The sequence below is a fragment of the Ctenocephalides felis genome, unplaced genomic scaffold, assembly GCF_003426905.1.
Source record: "Ctenocephalides felis isolate EL2017-DRISC unplaced genomic scaffold, ASM342690v1 CF-g0.4_SCAFFOLD_01886, whole genome shotgun sequence".
Classification (NCBI taxonomy): domain Eukaryota; kingdom Metazoa; phylum Arthropoda; class Insecta; order Siphonaptera; family Pulicidae; genus Ctenocephalides; species Ctenocephalides felis.
The window spans coordinates 36,325,701-36,347,188 of NW_020538040.1; the positions used below are offsets into that span (position 1 = coordinate 36,325,701).

General features: G+C 29.1%; 1 protein-coding gene across 2 annotated transcripts in view; it reads left to right on the forward strand.

Annotated features, from left to right (window-relative positions):
• LOC113377041 (carboxyl-terminal PDZ ligand of neuronal nitric oxide synthase protein) overlaps positions 1-21,488 on the forward strand; it is a 68,400-nt gene that overhangs the window by 8,044 nt on the left and 38,868 nt on the right. For both annotated transcript variants that reach the window (XM_026617208.1, XM_026617207.1), the window contains exon 2: positions 8,790-8,940. In XM_026617208.1, coding sequence (XP_026472993.1) covers positions 8,833-8,940 — 108 coding nt within the window. In that variant the 5' untranslated portion in view covers positions 8,790-8,832. The remainder of the gene's footprint in view (positions 1-8,789; positions 8,941-21,488) is intronic.

The following is a 21,488-nucleotide window of genomic DNA, read 5'->3' on the forward strand; positions in this document are numbered from 1 at the left end:
TTTCACCATCTGTAAAAAAACCTAATGCTATATAAATATATATTGATAATGGGTGCATTGTCCTAGGTTCGGATGAGCTGAGTTAGACTCCAATTCGATTCAGGGGAGAATAGTATGAGGAATTTTTTATTGCTATTTCACACCGCAGTGTCAAATGTCATTTTGGTTGGATTACGGACTATCTTAAAGTTAATATTAAGAGCTAAAACTTTTGAAATTTTTTTTTTATCAATTTGGAAGCATTTGAGTTCCTGGGAGCAAGAAAATTCAAAAATATCCATATTAAGGATATTTTCGAATACTTAATAGTCCTATAAGCTTATTGTGATGACTTCTCGTAGCTTTAGAGGACAACCCGACGGTTGACCTATCTCTTTTTTGATAAAATTGATGACTTTTTATTAGATTGTAATGCTTACCAACACCCGGGAAAGATTATTTTTACTTTGAAACATATTGAAGTTAAAATATTGGTGTTCGGTAATAATGCAAACACGTATGTGTTACTATGTATTGCTCAACTTCTCAATAATTTTATGGTTGAATATCGACTATGTGAAGGTCACACATGAAAGTCCTATCATGTACCACGCTGCGTGAGTTATACTGGATTGAACGAACGAACTACCTATAAAACGATCCCCTGCTTATTCAATTATTTCAACTCTGGCTAACTGATATATTATAGATAGATTCACTAGATTTCTGGATTATTCGAAGACCACGAGAAGGTGTAATCTAGGAGCATTGATTTGGTAAATATAGTTCACACAGAGTATACATAATTCAGCAACTTCAACATCTGTAACTGATTCAAAACTTGCATTCAGAACTCAACGCTTATCTTTAAGAGTTTTATAATATTGTTAGTTATTTTTGTACAATACAGAAATAGATCAAAGAAATTTCACGAATAATTTAAAACGACAAATATTTCACCTCCAACTATGCACGTAACACCGTGGCTTCCAACCTGTGGGGCGCGACCACTCAAAGGTACGCGAGGTCGTTGCAAGGGAACTACAGTTGCTTTCAAAAACTATTTTCAAAAAATAAACCAAGAACGTTAAAATGATTAAAAATAAATGACTAAAAACAAGATTCCATTTAAGTAAAAATAAATACATCATGTAACAATTTTGAATAATGTTGATTAGTAATATGGTAACACACGTGATGCAAACATTTATTAGTGTCAACCATTATACACATTTATATAACGATAAATTATAAATTATATATTTATAATAGCATTAAAAATATGTTTATTATTCAAGAACAATAATGTAATTGAATTGTAAGTCATACTTCAAATATGACATGATCGGTTTGTCATTGTAATCGGCATTTAGAAATGAACCTTCATTAGAGAAATGAAGCAATTGCTGATTAATAACTTCTATAATTTTCGTTCACACAGCGGATTATGTTAAACAACGCCTAAACAAATATTGTTTTCGCAACTTCACTCATCATGTAATTGTGTTTGAAGAACTTCATGCAAATAAAATATTCATTCAAATTAACATACATTCATTGACTGTTGGTATTTTTTTTTACTTTTTTGCTGGCGATATAATCGCATATAACGACACATCTTTATTCACATGCACGATGGCTAATCACAATCGACCCGTATCGAAATAATCTCATCGAGAGCGAATGACGAACCGTTCGGGCGTAACGGACTTCCGTTGCATTTGTACGGATTTACACCCTAGTCGCGCCTAAAGAAGTTTTACTTCAATAATTATTTTTATGTATATTTTAATATTGTATATGTATTTTATATTAATTTGTTGCCTAATAAACGAATATCAGTTGAGTATTCATAAAATTAGATCTTTAGAAAAATTAAGGGGAGCACAGCAATATTTTTTCAAAAAACTGGGCCGCCGTACGAAAGGGTTGAAAATTACTGATTACAATTAAGCTTTTAGTTTCTATAGTTATGACTGCAACATTTTGACTTAGTTGAAGACTTGAAATAGTTTTTGACCGCAGGTTTATATTAACGCACCACAAGGACTGGAAACAGTGGATGATAAGTAGGTTTGCGGTTACACAATCAGAATGGGTTGCAGTAGAGTAGTACCTACTGGAAGAATCTTTCATAAAAAGCATTTAACGCGTTTAATAAATTTAATTAATTATTTTGAACAATATTAAATCATAATAAAATACACTTTTTTCTTCGTTGACTTTTTTCTCCGTTACGAACGTTGGGTCCGCATTTAGAGGGCGTCCATTAATCATGTGAGGTTTTTAGGGGAAGGGGGGGGGTTGACAATAAATTACGAAATATCACGTGGGGGAGGGAGGGGTAGGGTAAGATATCACGTGTATTTATTTTTTAACTCATTGTTTGTTTAAATTCAAGCATTTAAAAAAAAAATCAAAATTTTTACGTAACTAAAAATACACGTGATGTTTGGTGGGGGAGGGGGTTAATTTTGAATATCACCATGTATCACCAGGGGGAGGGGGGTGCAAAAATCCTTAAAAACTCGCTCACGTGATTAATGGACGGCCCTTAAAACCTGAACCGTTGCGTTAACAAGAGGATAACACGACAGTGGGAAGTATCTCATCAGAATCTAATAAGATACATTATTTCATTCAAATAAAATAGTTGCAGGATGGTATGGCATCACCTACCCTTTTAGACTCAAAATAACAAAATTTATAGAATTATCCCAACAGATTTTAGTTTATACTGTATTGTTTAATATATACATATATTTTATTTTGTTATTTTTTTGTATGAAAAAATGATTATAATAAGATTAATATATAATTAAGTTAGTATAGTGCAAAGGAAAAAATGATATAATGTTGCATCTGCAACTATATACATACTATCAAACGTGAGTGCTATCAATATAGAAGCTCTCAGGATTTCACACATCAATCAGAATATTCAGATGACAGGAAAAAATATTGCTACAAAAATGTTTATTTTTATGAATGTTTTGACATAACTTGATATACGTTGAAATTAATAATGTATAGAGATATGACACGTTTGGGAGATAAAAACCGAACCAATTTCTAAAGTTAAAAATGTCCATTTTTATTTTGAAAACTTCGAGTCTTTTGGTTTTCGTCAAAAACGAGTTATGTCATTTTGAAGATACAAATTTGATTTATGCATATTAATTATTAATTTCGTGCCTTTCAAAGAGAATTTTAATAACGTAAAAATTTCCAATAAGATTCACATTGAAGACTTACGATATTCATTCTAACGATTTTACGATAGAGAGAAAATGTCGAATTTTAAGATACTCGATTTTGACCTTTCGGGTATTCCGTACCATCTGGACATTTTTTTTAATTTTTTTTTTATTATCTTATAAATTACAATCTGTCTATATAGAAAGACATTGAGTTTTTAATTTGACAAATAACCTAGAATTTTAAAAGGAAAACCCAGTGGTTCACCTTTTATTAATGTACTAAATTATATCTTAATTAAATTTTTATATTATAAAGAAAAAAATAAACTCAAATATGTATATATTTACAATAATAAACAAAGTACATTACACAGATTACATATACACATACATACATACACCTATCATAGATAATATGATAGAACAACTTATTATTGATTAGAGTGCTAATTCTATTAAATGCGGACAAAATTTTTAATTTCTTCTACTATTGTGTTCACATAAAGTTATAATTGTTCTAAGGGTCCTTCATATTATCTTTGGGCAGCTTCTTCTTCAGTCTTCTTGAAGTTGGTGTCTCAAGAAGCTGAGTGACCATAAAGTTTATATATATTCATTATTGTTGGTAAAATTTCTTATCTTCACTTTTTTTGAGATAATGGTGGTGAACCTTTTTACCCGCGGACCTATGAGCACCGCTTTACCCTATACCAATATTTATCATTTTGTAAAATGTTATCTGTATACCTGTAAATGTTATATTTGATCGTGCTTTACGACTATTCTGGGACTAATAAAGTTTTTCAAGAAAGCGTTTGGTATATTATGCGGTATTACGATTTCTATCTTACTGATTGAACGTGTATGAAATCCAATACCATATCGAAAATTTTCAATTATGTTTTCATAATATAAATTACTGACAATGAGCGTCTTCTTCATTTTGGTTATTGGACGACCTCGAAGATGAAACGCGACCGACATGGATGTTTGATAAAGCAATGGGAATATTTGATTACAATAGTCGAACATAATGGCTAATATTACTATTGAAATCTGATAATCTTAAGTATATTATAATCAAAATAATCGAAAAAGCTTTCAAAATACTTCTACATAAAATCTTATTTTAAAAATCCAGTTACATGAAAGAGAAAAATCTACAGAAAAGTAGTTTTGCGAATGCAAATATTAAAATTTGTTTGAGCATTCGTTTCGTTTGAAATATTTGTGGCACACACACATACATTCATAAACATACACACTTATATACTTCCATATACAATTAATCAGCGTTTTAAAAGAATGTCTTAACTAAGCCTCAGTGATTTTTTCCAATAAAATAATTTTACGATCAAGTTCGAGGAATTAGTTCTATATGTGTACGTATGTAAATTATTTCACAGTTTATAGTTTTATTGTCCCACACACAAAGTATATATATAAATATATATAGATATATATTAGTGTGTGTGTACTACCTGTACCTGTGACTTGGTTCGCGTGGTATTCAACAAAAAAGTTTTTGCATTTTTATTTTATTTGCTATTACTAATAAAAGAGAATAACCTATAAATGATTCATCAATTTCAACTTAAAACTGAATAATGAACTCACGTGTATAATCATTAAAAAAGAAAGCAGTAAAAATTAATTTAAGATTTTATTAATTTATAATTTTTATAAAATAAGATTTAAAAAAAATGAATTTCTTGTAATAAAAAAACAAACTTTTTTGTTAAATTTCACGCGGACTATATCGGGGGTACATTAAGGTGAGAAGATAATAGGGTGAAATAAATTCTAAAATAAAAGTAGTTTAATTTACGTTCAATTTCGTCAACTACTTGCCAATAAAATTGTCTTCAAAATCGGTCTAACCGTTTCAGAGATTAGCCGGAACAGACAGGCAGTCCGACAGAATTTTTTAAAATAATATTTGTTAGCTGTGGGGGTGGGGTATAAAGGTCCATATTGTCTTTGAGCAATTATATTGTGAAAACCAAACCAATTACATCACAACAAATAACACATATCAAACAAACAGCTATCTGTTTATGTTCAGTAAAACTCCCAGCTAATTCATAATTCTACGAAAGTGTTTTTTTTGTTGTTTTTCAAAAATTTGTAACCTTGTTTTTTACCCCATAAGCGGGGTAAATTGGGACAGCCAGGGGGCAAACAGGTCCAATGTTATATTTTAATTTTAAAGGGATTTTACAAAATAATAGTTACATTATTCAACCAGTGTAAAATATAAATATCTTAGGTGCATTTTTTACATATATAACACTGTGAATAACCTTGATCTGGTATTTCAGAAATCCTCATCAATGGAGTTGGAATAACTAATTATTTATTTTATCTCTTGTAAAATAGCTTTTATTTACTTAACTTACCTTTTTATTCGTTTTAAAGATTTTTACCACTTTTCCAGGATAAAGATTCAGTTGAACTTTTATAGAAGTTACATAAATAAAACTGTTGATTCACACGTAAAATTAACAATACATCTTATAAAACAATTAAATAACGTGTACTTAAAAATTATATTATGGTCTCGTAAACTAAACAACAGAGCTCACTACCAGATAAGCTAACAACGAAGGAAAATACTTTTGGTATGGATTTTCAGACATTGCCGTTTTTCTACCGATTGTAAACAAAATTGTAAACATACAATAGCAACTTAGCTCCTAGAATGAAATGCTTAAGTTTGCCCATTACTTTAAAATAAATTTATTGAGCTTATTTTATAAGTAGATTCAAAAGTTTTCCTTGTATTTTTGTTTCAACATTATATAACGATTAAAATACAGCTGCATTTGTAGTATATTACTGCAAATATAGCTTACATAATTGTTTTAGTAATAAGAACTACATGTACTTCCACATGAAAGATAACATAATTACAATAATGTATATAAAAGTTAAAAATAAATAAAAACTAGTTTAGGAACTCGACTATTATGTGCTAATTGATGATTTATACACATTTTTCTCTCTACTTGCAAATATTGTTGGTTAAAAATTCTTAATTTTATTTGTTTTTGAGGGTGGTGGACGCTTGCCCTACCTTATATACTTATATGCATGCAGTAAAAAAATGGCGATTTCAGTACTACAAATGGACATTCTAATCTTATTCATATGTATATAAGTATATATTAGGTTGACAATTAAGTGAGCTTTTCAGCTTAGGTTTCAATTGAGTTTTTAGCTTTGCCCACGTAGTCCAAATGTAAAATAACTTAAGTTAATGGATACTTGGCAATTTAGATGTTCTTCAGTAAAAAAGTTTTTTGATCGGAAAGGTAAAGGTAAAGAGGCATCTTAAGCTCACAAAAAATTATGAGCTGTTTATGATGACGAAACCTTAAAAAAACGACAGTGTCAAAATTGGTTTGGTAAATTCCGTTCTGGTAATTTTTCACTCAAAGATGAAGTTGATTACAAAGGAATTATCTACTTTTACTCTTACCTCCCAAACGAACGATCAATCTGGATGTTTACATTGAACCTAAAATGGCCTAAATTAACAAACTGATAAGGTGATTTTTTTCATTATTGACTCACATATCTTTGGACACTCGGCAAAAATTATTGGTGTTTGGTTAGGATGTTTAGCCATATCCACCATACAGTCCTGACCTTGCACCTTCTGATTACTTGTTATTTTGATCTTTCAGAATTTTTTTTGAATATATTAAGTGATGAGGATCACTATGATTAATTTGATATTGAGTGGGCTGTAAATTATAAATATTCCATCACCATAAGATATGTGAATAAAACTACTATTTAGATTATGATATATATTGAACTTCACTCTACAACCTTCTTCTCTCATTACATTTGCTAGTCTCCCTAATTATTATGAGTTACAGCTTTTTATACTCATATCATTGTATATTCATATCATTGTATCCCCTACCCCAATGGGTCCCGGGTTAAATAGAAAAAGCCCTAGTCAAATCTTGACCAGTAAGAATTTTAATGATTCTGATGGTGCCAAATTGTACCTGATACAGTTTTTGCTAGTAAAAACCAAAAGTTATATGGCAGTGGGATAATGATGCTTCTTGGAAGATGACAGAAAGCCATTGATCAAAATGGACAATAAAGTTATTTAGTTCAATAAAAACAATTATAACAAAAATCCGCACTTACTTAGTTGCCAACGTATATAATATATACTATATTATATTATATGTACTAATGATGGGCTTATCATATCCGAAGCTGGATCGGTTAGGATTTAACTCCGCTTCAGAGAGGAGTTATATTCACTTAGAAACTTCACAACTTCAACAACTTTGAAACATAATACTTGACACAAATGTGTTCTCTAGCGTGTTGTTAACATGTCTAAGGATTTATTAAGACTTTGGAAATAGTTTACAAATAGTTCAAACATTTTTGTTCATTTTATTATAATAATTACTATTTTATGCATTTCAATATGCATACAAATCTCAAATTGACAAAAAACTTGGGAAACAAAATCAATTTTATAATTATTTTTGAAGAGAAAATATAGAATTCTTTGAATATGTTTATTTTTATATGGAATTAATGCAGTGGACTTTATATATGAAGTAAGACAAATCTTTGTGTATAATATTTTTCACAAAATAATAGTATTTCACATTTTTTATTATTTCCTTTTCTAAAATTAATTATTATCAGGTAGTTTGATTAGCATACTATTACTTTTACACAATTATAAAATCATAATTGTGTAAGTTATAACATTTTTTTTTTATTTTAACAGCGATCAGAACTTACGGGTTCTATGAGCTGTTGTGATTAATATCTTACAAACTACGTTTGTTTTATTCCAGATGGCAACCCAAACAGTTGTCACATCTCTGTATGATAAATTTTTATTACAATCTCTGTAATAGGGCAAGTATGGTGCAACAATGCCGGGCGAGGGCTATTTTCACTTGGAAACATATTGCTGTCTATATTTCCAAGTGAAAATCTTTGTCAATGTTGCCTGACAACAGGCTGCTCGAAGTGGGTATCGAACCCGGGACCTCTGAAACAAGCCCCATCGCTCTTAACCGCTTACCTACGGGCGAGCCCAAAAGTTATAACATGATACTAAATATTTTTTAGCTGGTTGTATACATACATTAAAAGAGCGCATTTACGGTCAAACATTATCGTATACAGAATATAGAATACAAAATAGCATTATTTTGAGACATTACATACTTGAAAAGTCCTAAAACTGACTGTGAGACGAGAAGAAGACCACTTTTTTTCGACTCAAATTTTTGTATTAGTAAAAAATCTCGAGCAAATATCTGCACATGTTAACAGATTTAGTATCAGTTTAGGGAAGTCGGATATGACAATCTCGGATTCACTCCGAGGGAGGAGTTGTATCGGAGTGATAACTCCGGAGTGAGTTACCCATCTCTAATATGTACATAATGTGTATGTATGGATTATAACTTATGCATTTTAGAACATATGTATATTACCAAAAACATTTATTTTGATGTGACCGAAAATGTCCAGAAGACATTGAAAACGTTATAAATATTGTGTTCCATGTGGCTCTTTCGCCATCTAATATTATTTTATTGTTTATTTCAGAGTCGCAGGGCGCGGCCGTCAGGGGGCCGCCACGCACTGTAGTATGTCCTCTAAGCGCCAATACGATCTGGTCACGAGTGATGAGTATGATACCCGCATACCTCTGCATTCCGAGGAAGCTTTTCAGCATGGCATTTGTTTTCACGCGAAGGTAATAAAATAAAACTAGCTGTAAGTGGAATTCTGTCTTAAGGCAATTAGGGCATCGTGCCTTAAGGCAAATTGCTGGAACTTCCCGTACCAAAAATTATTATTTTTTTTTTAAAACGATTAACATTTTTGAAAAAAAATTACTTTGAAAAAATAAGATTTTTGAGAAACTATAAATTGGACAAAAAATTAGTTTTTTTTGAAAAAAAAAAAAAAATTTTAAAAATTTTTTTAAAAAAAATTTTTTTTTTTTTTGAAAAAAATTTTTTTTTTCTTTATTTTGACATATTGTGGAAGATCTGAACTTTTTTTTCAAAGCAATCGTACTGCTTTAACTACATAGGGACAAAATATAAAGCGCGTAAGCGCCGCGTCGCTGTCTAACGCATAAGCATTGGTACGGAACCGATAGGAATGTTAACAAAATGTATACTTATTGTTAAAATCTCTATAAAATGTCTGATAATTTGATGTGCATATGTCTAATGATCATTTTTGACCGCCAAATGGCTCATTTTTTTACTTTTTCCTCTATATCTCCGAAACCGCTGGACCTACCTTCATGAAAGTTATATCGATTCTTCATCTTGTCAATACAAATAAAATGTTTTTTGAATTATTAAAATCGGTCGCTCCGTTCTCTTAAAAACTGAGTTACCGTTTTCGGAACTTTTTGCCCCGTATCTTCGGAACGGCTTGACCTGCCTTTGCCAAAAACTAATCAGCACGTCTCCTTATCAATACGGATCGAATGTTTTTTGAATTATTTAAATCGGTTGATCCGTGTTCCCGAAATCGTCGACGAAAATTTGTATCCGCACATACATACACACACATACATACATACATACATACACACACACACACACACACATACACACACACACACACACACACACATACATCCATTTTTTCTAAGGTATGCCAAAATGTTCAGAAACCTCTGAAACGTAAAGATATATAAAAATTTTCATTTTCGATTTTTTTGCGATTACTATAACTTGCCCTACGGGAAGTTAAAAAATTCTTCGTTTTTATTACGTTTGATTCAATTTTTTTAACATTTTCCTGATCACATTGAAATGGTAAAAATAGTGGTCCATGGATGACAACATGTCTTAACCCTCCGTCGATCGGCGTGGTCTGGCCAGACTTTTTTCGACTTCAATTTAAAAAAAAAAAATACTTCTAGTAATCCTATCGACTTGAAATTTTTTGACTTTTCCTAAAATTTCATTAGCTGTCGATCAATGAAAAAATCAGGACGAAAAAATTTACAGAAGGATAATTATAAGGATATTAACTTTTTTATACTTTGAACGGTCGGAGTGGTCTGTCTAGACCACCCATACATTTTTGATATATGTAAACCAGTATTTTCTCTTTTTTCTGGTATTTTCTATTCAAACTGCATTTTATATATTCTTCTTTGCTCTGTGTTGTAACATGAATGTTAGTATTTTCACGACGAGAGTTCCTTGAAAACCTACCAAACTTATCGGTCATCGCAAACATTGAAAATCTGATGAGTAATGCGCATATTATCAAGAATTTTTTTACCTGTACTGTGTTCGAAATTTTTTTTTTTCAAACCTGAAGTGAAATTATATTTTCAACTTGAATTTTATAGCTCATTTCAAAGGCGACGCATCTCATTTCATTTTCATTTGAATTTCACATTCATTTCGAAGGAGCCGAAAAAGATAACTATTGTTTTTCATTGATATAAAACAGAAAAATAAAAATAATAAAAAAGCAACGATTATTTTATATTCCTTGATTTTTTTATATAATATAATATAATATATATATTTTTTTATTATAAGCAAGCTCAACACATGTAAAAGACGGTAAAAAAGAAAAAATCTAAACTATAAATATTTACTACTAATAATCGTTAATATATAAGACACCAAAAACTCATTTACCCCATAAAAAAGCATGTAAAATGAATGGTGGTCCAGCCAGACCACTCCGACCGTTTGAAGGTGAAAAAATATTCGACCGACGGAGGGGTAAAGCAAATTCCTGGAACCTTCAGTACAGAAAATTAAATTTAAAAAAAGCTTTAATTAATTAATTTTTTGGAGATTTTGAAAAAAAAATTCTGAGACTTTCTGGATTTTTTTTTAAAGTGATTGCGCTTATAGTTTTGGAGACGAAATATTGAAGCGCGTACGGAACCCTCGGAAATGTAAACTAAATTTGTACTTATTATTAAAATCTCTATAAAATATCTGATAATTTGATATGAACATGTCTAATGGATATTTTTGACCGCCAAAATGCCATTTTTTTAACTTCTTTATTGGATCTCCAAAATCGCTGGACCTGCCTTTCCGAAAATTTAATCCATTCATCATTTTATCAATACAAGTGAAATGTTTTTTGAATCATTCAAATCGGTTGATCCGTGCTCTGGAAATCGTAGTCGAAAAATTGTATCCAAACATACATACATACATGCTACACACACACACAAATAGATCCATTTTTTTTCTAATTATTAGATATGTCAAAAATACAGAAATCTTTGAAATGTAAAGATATGTAAAAATATTAATTTTCGATTTTTTTGCGATTACTATAACTTACCACATTATATTGGTAAAATTAACGTTTTTCTTAGTTATAGTGTTTAATTAGATTTGTTGTCTAAACATATTCATATTATATTATGTGTAACAATTTCATCAATTACGCTTAGTAATTACTAAAATTGTTATCGTTTGTCGATCTTAATAAATTGTTTATTAATGTCTTATAAATCTTTTTTAAAATATCGTTTCTATTCTCTGAAGCAATCACAACGATATGGGCTAGTTTTATTTAACGATTTGGCTAAACTGGTTCTGAATTTTATGTAACTTTTACTCATCAGTTGCATTCACTAGTTCATTAAAAAGTTAGAAATTGTTTAATTCTTGAATTATTCATTTTTATAATGTTTCGCCATTTTTTTATTATCGTTTCATATTTCATAAAATATGATCAGACATAACACCAATTGTTTTCTGGAAATATGTTATACTAATTAGGTAATTAAATGAACATGATATATTCTCGCGTTCTATTTAATAAAAATTAAGTGGACGCACAATCATTTTATTAAATTAAATAATGGAATAATAAATCAGTACAATGGTACCTCTTCTTAGTATAAAATTATCATGGACTCTAATTCTCATGAACAAAATTGCTTATTCTTTGCGTGGTCTGGTTTTATTATAATTTTAGTGTTTGCCGAATTAATTCAAACAATATTTAAATTAAAGTTATAAATGTCAACTTTTTACAGAAAGTTTATTGAAAATGTTATTGAAATCGTTAGTCTAATCTCCCTATTGAATTTTTAAAATATAAATTTACTACACTTACTATTTGACACTCTTCAGATTTTGATCGTATAGAAATCTAATCCAGCGACAAACACATGAAGTTTTTTAATTTTTCTTGTTTTTCATTTTCTCTATAATTATTCTTAGCATTTTCTTATAAAGGGAATAATCTACATCTCCAAACGAGTAATAAAAATGAAATAAAATTATTTTCAAGAATCTTGACTTTGTAAAGGTATTTTGATTGTTTAATCAAATTACTTACGCCCGAAGTTGTAGGATAACAAATTCGATTAGTCAAATTGTGAAGGTGAAAGCTATTTTTCCACGATTGCATAAATTACATTTGAATTGCGTACATAAAATTTAAATTAAATTTAAATTAAACATTTTAATACAATGATGTTATTTATATATTCTCTTTAAAAATGCGACATAATATTTACTATAATGTATTATTTAAAACATCCATTTACAATCTTAAGTTAGTTTCCAATATAATTTTATACTTACAATCTGCAATGTATGGAATGTGAATGTTATATGTAATCATAGTCTGATTCATGGATAATTTCAAACTATCTTATAACCTTCGTTTATTACTTATATATGATGTTTTAAAGATTAATTTATTGACACAATAGTGGCAGACTTAGTTGACATTAACGAAAAATCGTATAAATTTTGGTTATAATACAATTGAAAATAAATATTTTTACATGTATACATTAAATATATTAAAGGAAAATGTTAGTTTTATTATCAGTTTAAAATTTATTCAATATATTGATTGCTATGTAAGAACAATATTTTTATTTGGTTGCATGATGCATTTAATTGATAGGAGTTTGATTTTTTTATTCATTGCAGAATATTTTCTTTTTTTATCTTTATTTATTATTTTGTCAATCAAGACTTATAGAGTCTTATAATATAAAACTGTTTTCTTAGCTAATAAAAACAACAATCAAATTATACAATGTACATAATTAGTTACAAAAAAATAACAAACTAAAGAAAAATAATAAAATATGAAGTAAGATACAAAAATATAAATGAAAAAAAAATGGCTTGGTGAAAGGTATTGCCGACTAAGTTATGCCATTGCAGAATATAAGTATAAAAATTTATATTAGAACTTACGATTGTAAACGTGTGTTTCACATAAAAGATATTGCGTTAAAGTAAATATTATATCGCATTTTCAGACTTTATAAATGATGACACCATTGTATTGAAAAATTTAATAAACATTTCATTTATGTGCCCTATTCAAATGTAATTTCTTCGATCGTGGAAAATTATCTTTCACCTTCACAATCTTACTAATCGAATTCGTTATCCTACAATTTCTGGCGTAAGTAATTTGATTACATACAATCAAAACACTTTTACAAATTCTTTCTTGAAAATAATTTTTATTTCTGTTTCTTGTCTGTGGATATAGGTTATTACCTTATTCATTATTAAAATATTATTTACGAAAAACATTTTATAGTGTTTTACACATCAGCGGATACATGGAGTATAATAATAAAATATAATAATTTAAACACGAAAACTAAATATCTACAATTCTATTAAACCTGGGAATAAACTATAATGTGAAAATAGGCATTCTTTGGCATTGCTTTATAAAATTAAAAATTATTATTATTAGAGAAATTCCGCAGGTAAAAAGGTGCGCTATCTCAAAACCAAGTAAAGTTAAGAATTTTTAACAATAATATTTGAAAGTAGAGGGGAAAAGATATATAACCAGCGATCACCTTATTGATTCTTACGACATCGCTATCAGGAGATAAACGGCAATGTTTGAAAATTCATAACAAAAGTATTTTTTCGTTGTTAGTTTTTTTAGTTGTGAGCACTGTGTGTGTTTAGTTCATGAGACCTTAATATAATTTTAAAGAATACGTTATTTAAATATTTTATGAGATGTATTGTTATTTTTAAGTTACATTCAACAGTTTTTTTTTTCATATAATCTCTATAAAAACTTGCGTGTGGGTGGGGTAAAAAGGACCAACTGAAGCTTTACCCTGGCATAGGTGTGAAAATAAAAAACAGCAATTGAAAAATTAACTATGTTAAAAAAACGCAATTTTACAAGAGATAAATTAAATAAATAGTTGTTCCAACTCTGCTGATGAATGATTCTGACGAAACACTAGATCAAGGTTATATTCGGTGTAATCTTTGTAAAATTGGTTGAATAATTAGGTTTTTATTTCGACAAATTTCGTTTAAATTGAAAATAAGACATTGTATCTGTTTGTCCGATGGCTGTCCATTTTTACGCAGCCTATGGGGTAAAGAAGGACAGATGACAAATTTTAGAAGAAATGCTCAAAAACATATTTCTATAATTAGGAGTTAACTGATAATTTTACTGAACATAGTTCGATAGTTGTTTGTTTGATATGCGTTAAGTGTTGTAATGTAGTTCATTCTGTTTAGACAGTATAATTACTTCAAGTCAATTTGGACCTTTTTCCCCCCGCCATAACCTATATAAAATAGAGATAGACCAACCGTTGGGTTCTAAAAAGTGATTGAGGTGAAGATTTATCACAACAGCTCAAAGAACTGTTAACTTCTGGTTGCTGAAACATTAAAATAATAAAATTAATTATCATTATGGTGCATATATCAAGATTTGAATATTTTTATTGTAAAGCGGTACAATACATTAAATCTCATATTATTTTTATCTCATATTATATTATACCTAGAACGGTATCTGCACACTTCCGAGGCGTACATGCAGACTTTTGCACTTTTATTAGGTACTTTTGTTATGGAAATTATGAAAAAAAATAGAAAGACTATTTGCTACTAAACTAGAGTTATATTTTCTGAAATAATTTAACAATCACATAAGACACTCAATGAAAAAAATCACTTGTTAAGCACAATACCATTCTAGGGTTAATGATGATATCTGCATCGTTTTTCTTTCTTATGGTGGTTTGAATTGTAACATATCTTACAATATATCTCATATCATTTTTTTCCATGTAATATGTATGAAAAGTGGTAAGAGTAAAGTACGATATATGTATATAATATGTGGGATACCTGCGATATGTAAATGCGGTTTGCCAACAATAACAAATTTCGGTCCATTAAGGGTTCTTGCAGACACATTGTTTGGAGCAGCTAGTAATATATTATTTGCTTGGCTTTCTGATATAATTAGTTTTAGATTTAACCACGCGATTATTTATTTGGCTCGCAGTCAACTGTAAAGTCTGTTGTGTATCTGGCCGTAAGCTATTTTCGTTGATTATTATTTCAGGCTGAGCCGTGCTATATAATCTTATAGTCGACAAACATATTAGAATGCAAATTTAAAATTAGTAAAATATTGTTTCATAAATATTAAACTTATAATATCATGTATTTTTACGGCAATCGTTAAATAACTTTTATATTTACTTTCTTCCTTTTACAAATTGTTAAAAACTATTCGCATAATTTATATTAAAATTAATGTTTATTTTTTCTCTAATTTCACTTTTCCTACGTTTAAAATGGAGTACGGGAGGCTGGGTACGGTTGTGCCAGGTTAAGGTAGTGACAGTCGTTATAACAGCTAAACTATACTGATTTTGAGATAGGGTTCAAAGGGGAAAGATTAAGTATGTTTGTTTGAACAAGTTCACATTAGTGCTTTCAGTTAGCGCCCTACGTTAACATGATCTGTAGACCGCATTGCTTATAAAGAGACAGAAATAAGTTTTTTGTTAGATTTCTTTTAATAATTATCACTCTGATTGTTTGTAAGTTGGACATTAGTAGTTAACTACCAGCAATTAGTTTTCTTGTATGATTTGATTTTATGACTAATCGTATTTAAGAACAGAATTTAATTATTTCCTCGTAGACAAATGTTCAAATTACCATTTAATTTACTTCACCCCAGCTAACTGGTAAATTAACAAAATTATGGCTGATCAAAAGAAAAGTGGCACAACCGTACCCAGTCTCCCTTATATATGCTTAAAGTAATACACCAGAATAATTAATAAATTTTTTCAAGAATGTTAGGACTTTCCGATATTAAAAGTTACTTAAATTTTATTTTACAGAACAAAGAATTTTACAGCATAACTACAATAACTCAGAAGCCCATTGTATGAAACGCTAATTAACAAATATATATATATATATATATACGAGTATATATATATATATATGTGTATATATATATATATATATATATATATATATATATATATATATTTCTTATTTTATTAAACAGCAATCAGAACATAATAGTTCTGTAAGCTGTTATAAAGAACTTTCGCCTTATTAACGTCATTTTTTGAAAGGCAACTCGATGGTGGCCCTATCTAATTTTATATTTTTTATTATTAGAATTTCTCTAATATAGATGATACATTTTTAATTTGATGTAGCAATGCTGGGGAGGGGCTATTTTTATTTGAAAACATTCAAATCTATATATTTTCAAGTAAACACGTGTTTTACTACTGCTTGATATCCGGCTGATTAGAAGGGTATCGAACCTGGAACCCTGTGGTTGTAAGGCCAATCCATTACCGCTGAGTCTATAGAAAAAAATTTTTTTTTTGTTACTATCATTGTAAAACTACATGGGGAAGTAAAATGCATACTAGCTGCCCGTTTATTAGGTATGACGTCATAAGTTTCATCATTTTAGTAAGCAGTATACGTGAAATATACTATTCTCATATATATAACCATTTACGATAGGTGTTCTGGCGTTGATCTTATTTTAGTTGACCTAATATTTCATATTGTATTAGTCAATATATTATTCTTTTTATAATTTTTAGGTAATTAAAATTTGCAAATTTCATAAAAATGATTATAAATAATAAATACATAATAGAAATTCGTGGAATTGAAAAATAAATTAACATTGACTATTTATTTATACGTTTTGCAACTAGATATGTGTCACCGTTCAACAATTTTAAGATAATTACAAAAGTTTTGGTGTAAATAGATTTTTAGTAATTCAATTTTGTAGAAAAGTGTAATTAAGAAATATCAATATTAATTCATTTTTAATTTCGAAAAATTGGCTGCTAATTGTATCAAATCAAATTTGATCATCTTTCAAAGTTTAAAAAAGCAATCAGTCATATATTGACATTTCAAGATTCCCTTTGTGAAGGTTAGATAGGAACACAGAATATACTCAACATAGAGAAATTCAAATTTTCAATTCGTTCTTTTGTTTATTTTATTTTTTTATTTTCATTTTTAGTTTATTTTATTTTCTTGGACTATCAATCAATATGCCTATATTTAAGTTTAGGTTTACGTTTAAGTTCAATTTTTTTTACCATATTTATAACAAATTATAAAATTTTAAAGATCACTCTTGTCGTTTACAACATGTTTAAAGAAATATTAACTGTTATTAAGGAAATGTTTTCGTCAAAACCTCCGGTTTGCTATGTTTTCTCGACGTTTCAAATCAAATTTGGAAAAGATTTGTCTGTATGAGTTTTTTTTGACGATTTTTTTTAAATCTTTTTTGACGATAGATATTTGGCACGTGTTTGCTTTTCAATAATGTGTAAATCAAAATCCGTTTAAAATTGAATAATCTGCAAATGGTTTTAATATTATGATGCTCTACAGCACGTCGGTATATTTATAAATTAGTCATAATTTAATATATTGATTTTTTATTTACATACGTCGGAATGCAACTTGCCTTAAGGCAAAATGCCACTTACGACTAGTTAACTTCCCGTAAGGTAAGTTATAGTAATGAGCCAAAAATCGATATCTTCACGTTTCAGAGGTTTCTGAACATTTTGGCATACCTCAAATGTGTGTGTGGAGACAATTTTCGCAGTTTTTGAGAGAACTAAGTATCCGATTTGAATGATACAAAAAACATTCTGCTTGTGTTGATGAAACGATTGCTTTTGGGGAATTTACAAAAAAAATTTATTAGGGAACTTATTAGGGAACGGGAAGTTCTGGCAGTTTGCCTTAAGGTACGATGCCATACACAACTAGCTTTTCAGAGATTTGAGGAAACTTTAATATGTATACTCTATAATAAAATCTATAAATATATAACAATAATCTCTATAAATATAAACAAAAACAATAGTTTCAGTTAATAGATAGTAGTCAGTTTACAACAAAAAAACGTTATATGTTATTCATTAAAAGTGGTTTGATATTTTAAAATCATTACATTTTGTTACTAATTTAGGGCTTGGTGTTCCTCAAATATTTCATAAGCAGAATTTTCTCAATATCTTCCCTCGTCAGCAATATTCAATAAATAGCGTTGTCATATGTCATATGTTCAAATCAAAATAGAGTAAGTTTTGTAGAAAATACGTGAAATTAAATAAATAGATATTGCTGACATACTCAGAATAGAGACTCAATATTCTCATGTCATCAAAAATAAGCAAGCAATAATCTCCGGTCCCTGTTAGTGCTTACGCAATCCTTGAATAAGTCCTTTCAGCCAAACTGGGAAATCGTTACAGCCCCAATGTGAAACATTTTTAAATTAGTATTTATCGGCTTTCGCCGACCCATCTAATCTATTTGCTCATTATAGAGAAATAGACATGTGAAAAAATGTACCACAAGCTATACATTTTTTACCTGATTTTTAATATCAGGGTTCTATAAAATCTAGTAATTGCTTGAACTTCAAGCTTTATTAACAAATTAACTATTAAGTTGATTAATTAATTAATGAACAGGTTTTATATGTGATATGGTTCTAAATGAGAAATTAAACTAGTCGTAAGTAGCATTTTGCCGTAGGGCAAGTTGCATGTACTTCCGGATATGTATACATAATTAATTTAATCAATGAGTTTGTTAATTGAACCAGTTTCCGAGTTGTTATACCAAGTAAATCGTCTTATTTTAATTTTAACAAACGTCAAAAAAACTACTCATTTTCTCAAACTTTGATGAATTTTTAAAATTAAACTACTTGTCGTAAGGCCGTAATATTTCAGTATGTTCTATAAGACCATGATATATATTGCCAAAAAAATCCATAAAATCGTTTTAATTTTTTTTCAGCAGTTAATTACAAAAAAAAACGGCTCTGTAGATTTTCACCTAAAACTAATCAGTATCTTCCAAACTAATATCATTTGAACAGTTTTCGATTTTTTAAAATCGATTCGGTAGTATAAGCTTAAATGTAGACGAAAAGTTTAATACTTTTTTCCAAATTACAAAGAAACGGCTTAGCAGATCGTTACACAAAACTAACAAACGATGGTCCTCATTGAGATACATCGAATGGCTTTTAAATTTTTTAAATCGGTCCAGCCGTGTTTGATAAAACATCGATTAACAGGAAAAAATCTGTTCACACACACACTTTTTCCAAATTTGGTCTCATTCGATTCAGAATTGCTTGAAACGTCGAGAAAACATAAAATTTGCAAATTAGATTTTTTAGCGAAAACAATCTTCTCTTTTGGGAAGTTAAAAAATATTTCTTAAATTAATATGAATAATAATATTAATAAAATGATTAAATTCTGTAATGCCCATAAATTTAGTATGGGTACTTTTTATAAAAATGCTTTAAATTTCAAACCATTTTCACGTGTTTTTTTTTTAATTATGATCATTAAATATATATTTAACACAATGTTTGGCATCACTAATTTTATTTTGTTTTTCGGCTTAAAATTATCCTTTCGTAACATTTTTTTACAGCATGTCAAATTCTTTCATGCAACATTCTCTCGCCAAATGTTACTTAACTTTGGTGATGATTTGTTGACAGCATGTCAAATTTAATTTTTCGAATGTAATGAATAACTGTCACGGGAACTAAAGAAAAGAGAAACGTTAAAACTAAAGAAACCAAAAAAGGAATAGTTGTATGACGTAGGGGTCCAGGGGATTCCGACAATTTTACTGCCTATTATTATGACTTATATAGTAATATTTATAAAGCATATAAAGTATTATTTTAAAATGTATATTGGATTTTTTGAAATTATTTTAATTTTACACTTCAATCTACCGAGCCGTTTTCTTGTAATTAACTGCTGCAAAAAAAATTTAAGCCGATTTTTATAGAACTTTTTTGGCAATATATATCATGGTCTTATAGAACGTACTGAAATATTTCGGCCTTATGACAAATTGTTTAATTTTAAAAATGCATCAAAGTTAGAGAATATGAGTAGTTTTTTTTGACGTTTGCTAAAATTAAAATTAGACATTTCGAATTATAAAAAAAATTCAAATTTTTCATAAAAAAAAAACATTTTTTTTCAAAAATTTTGAAAATCTCATTTTTTCAGTTTTCAAGGTTTTTTAAAAATTTTAATTCGCGGTATGGGCAGTACCAGCAATTTGCCTTAAGGCACGATGCCATGAATCACTAGTTTATTTTATCAAATTTGTTGTGTTAATGATTAGTGAAACAAATTGCCGTGTCATTATAGTATACGAACAAGCGTGTATAATATGCATGTGTATGTATATTATACATCGGAAATTGGACACAGAATCGGAAGCTACTAAAATAAATAAATAAAATTATATTGTCATAAAATTCATAATGCAATTGTCCATTGTAATCGTTGTACTTTGAACTACGTATACATGTATCATTATATATATATATATATATATATATATATATATAAATAAGTCGAGTTTTCTTCCCTGACGATATAACTCTATAGCCCACGAACCGATTTCGACAATTTTGCATTCGTTGGAAAGTCTCGGGCTCCGCAAGGTTTATAGCTAAGAAAATTGGTGGTGCATGGCATCGTGCCTTAATGCAAACTGCTGGAACTTCACGTACTGTAATTAAAAATTTGAGTAATGACATTAGTGAGAATTATCAGAATTATGCTTGGTTAAGTCAACGATCAATCTTGCCGCAAACAATAATGATGTACACGCACTGAATTTTACCATTCAATCGAAAATTGCTGGCGATTTGGTGACATACCAATGTTTCCGACTGGTCTTCCGTTTGACTTCAAACGATTGCAATTTCCAGTTTGCTTTGCGTTCCCAATGACAATTAACAAGCTGCAAGGCCGCTTAGTGTTTGAGGGATAAATTTCAAATAGATTATTCAGAAAATCATTGTTTTTCACATGGGCAGTTATACGTTGCCTGTTCACGAGTTGGGAAACCATCCGCTTTGTTTGTGTTAACGTCAGACCACAAAACAAAA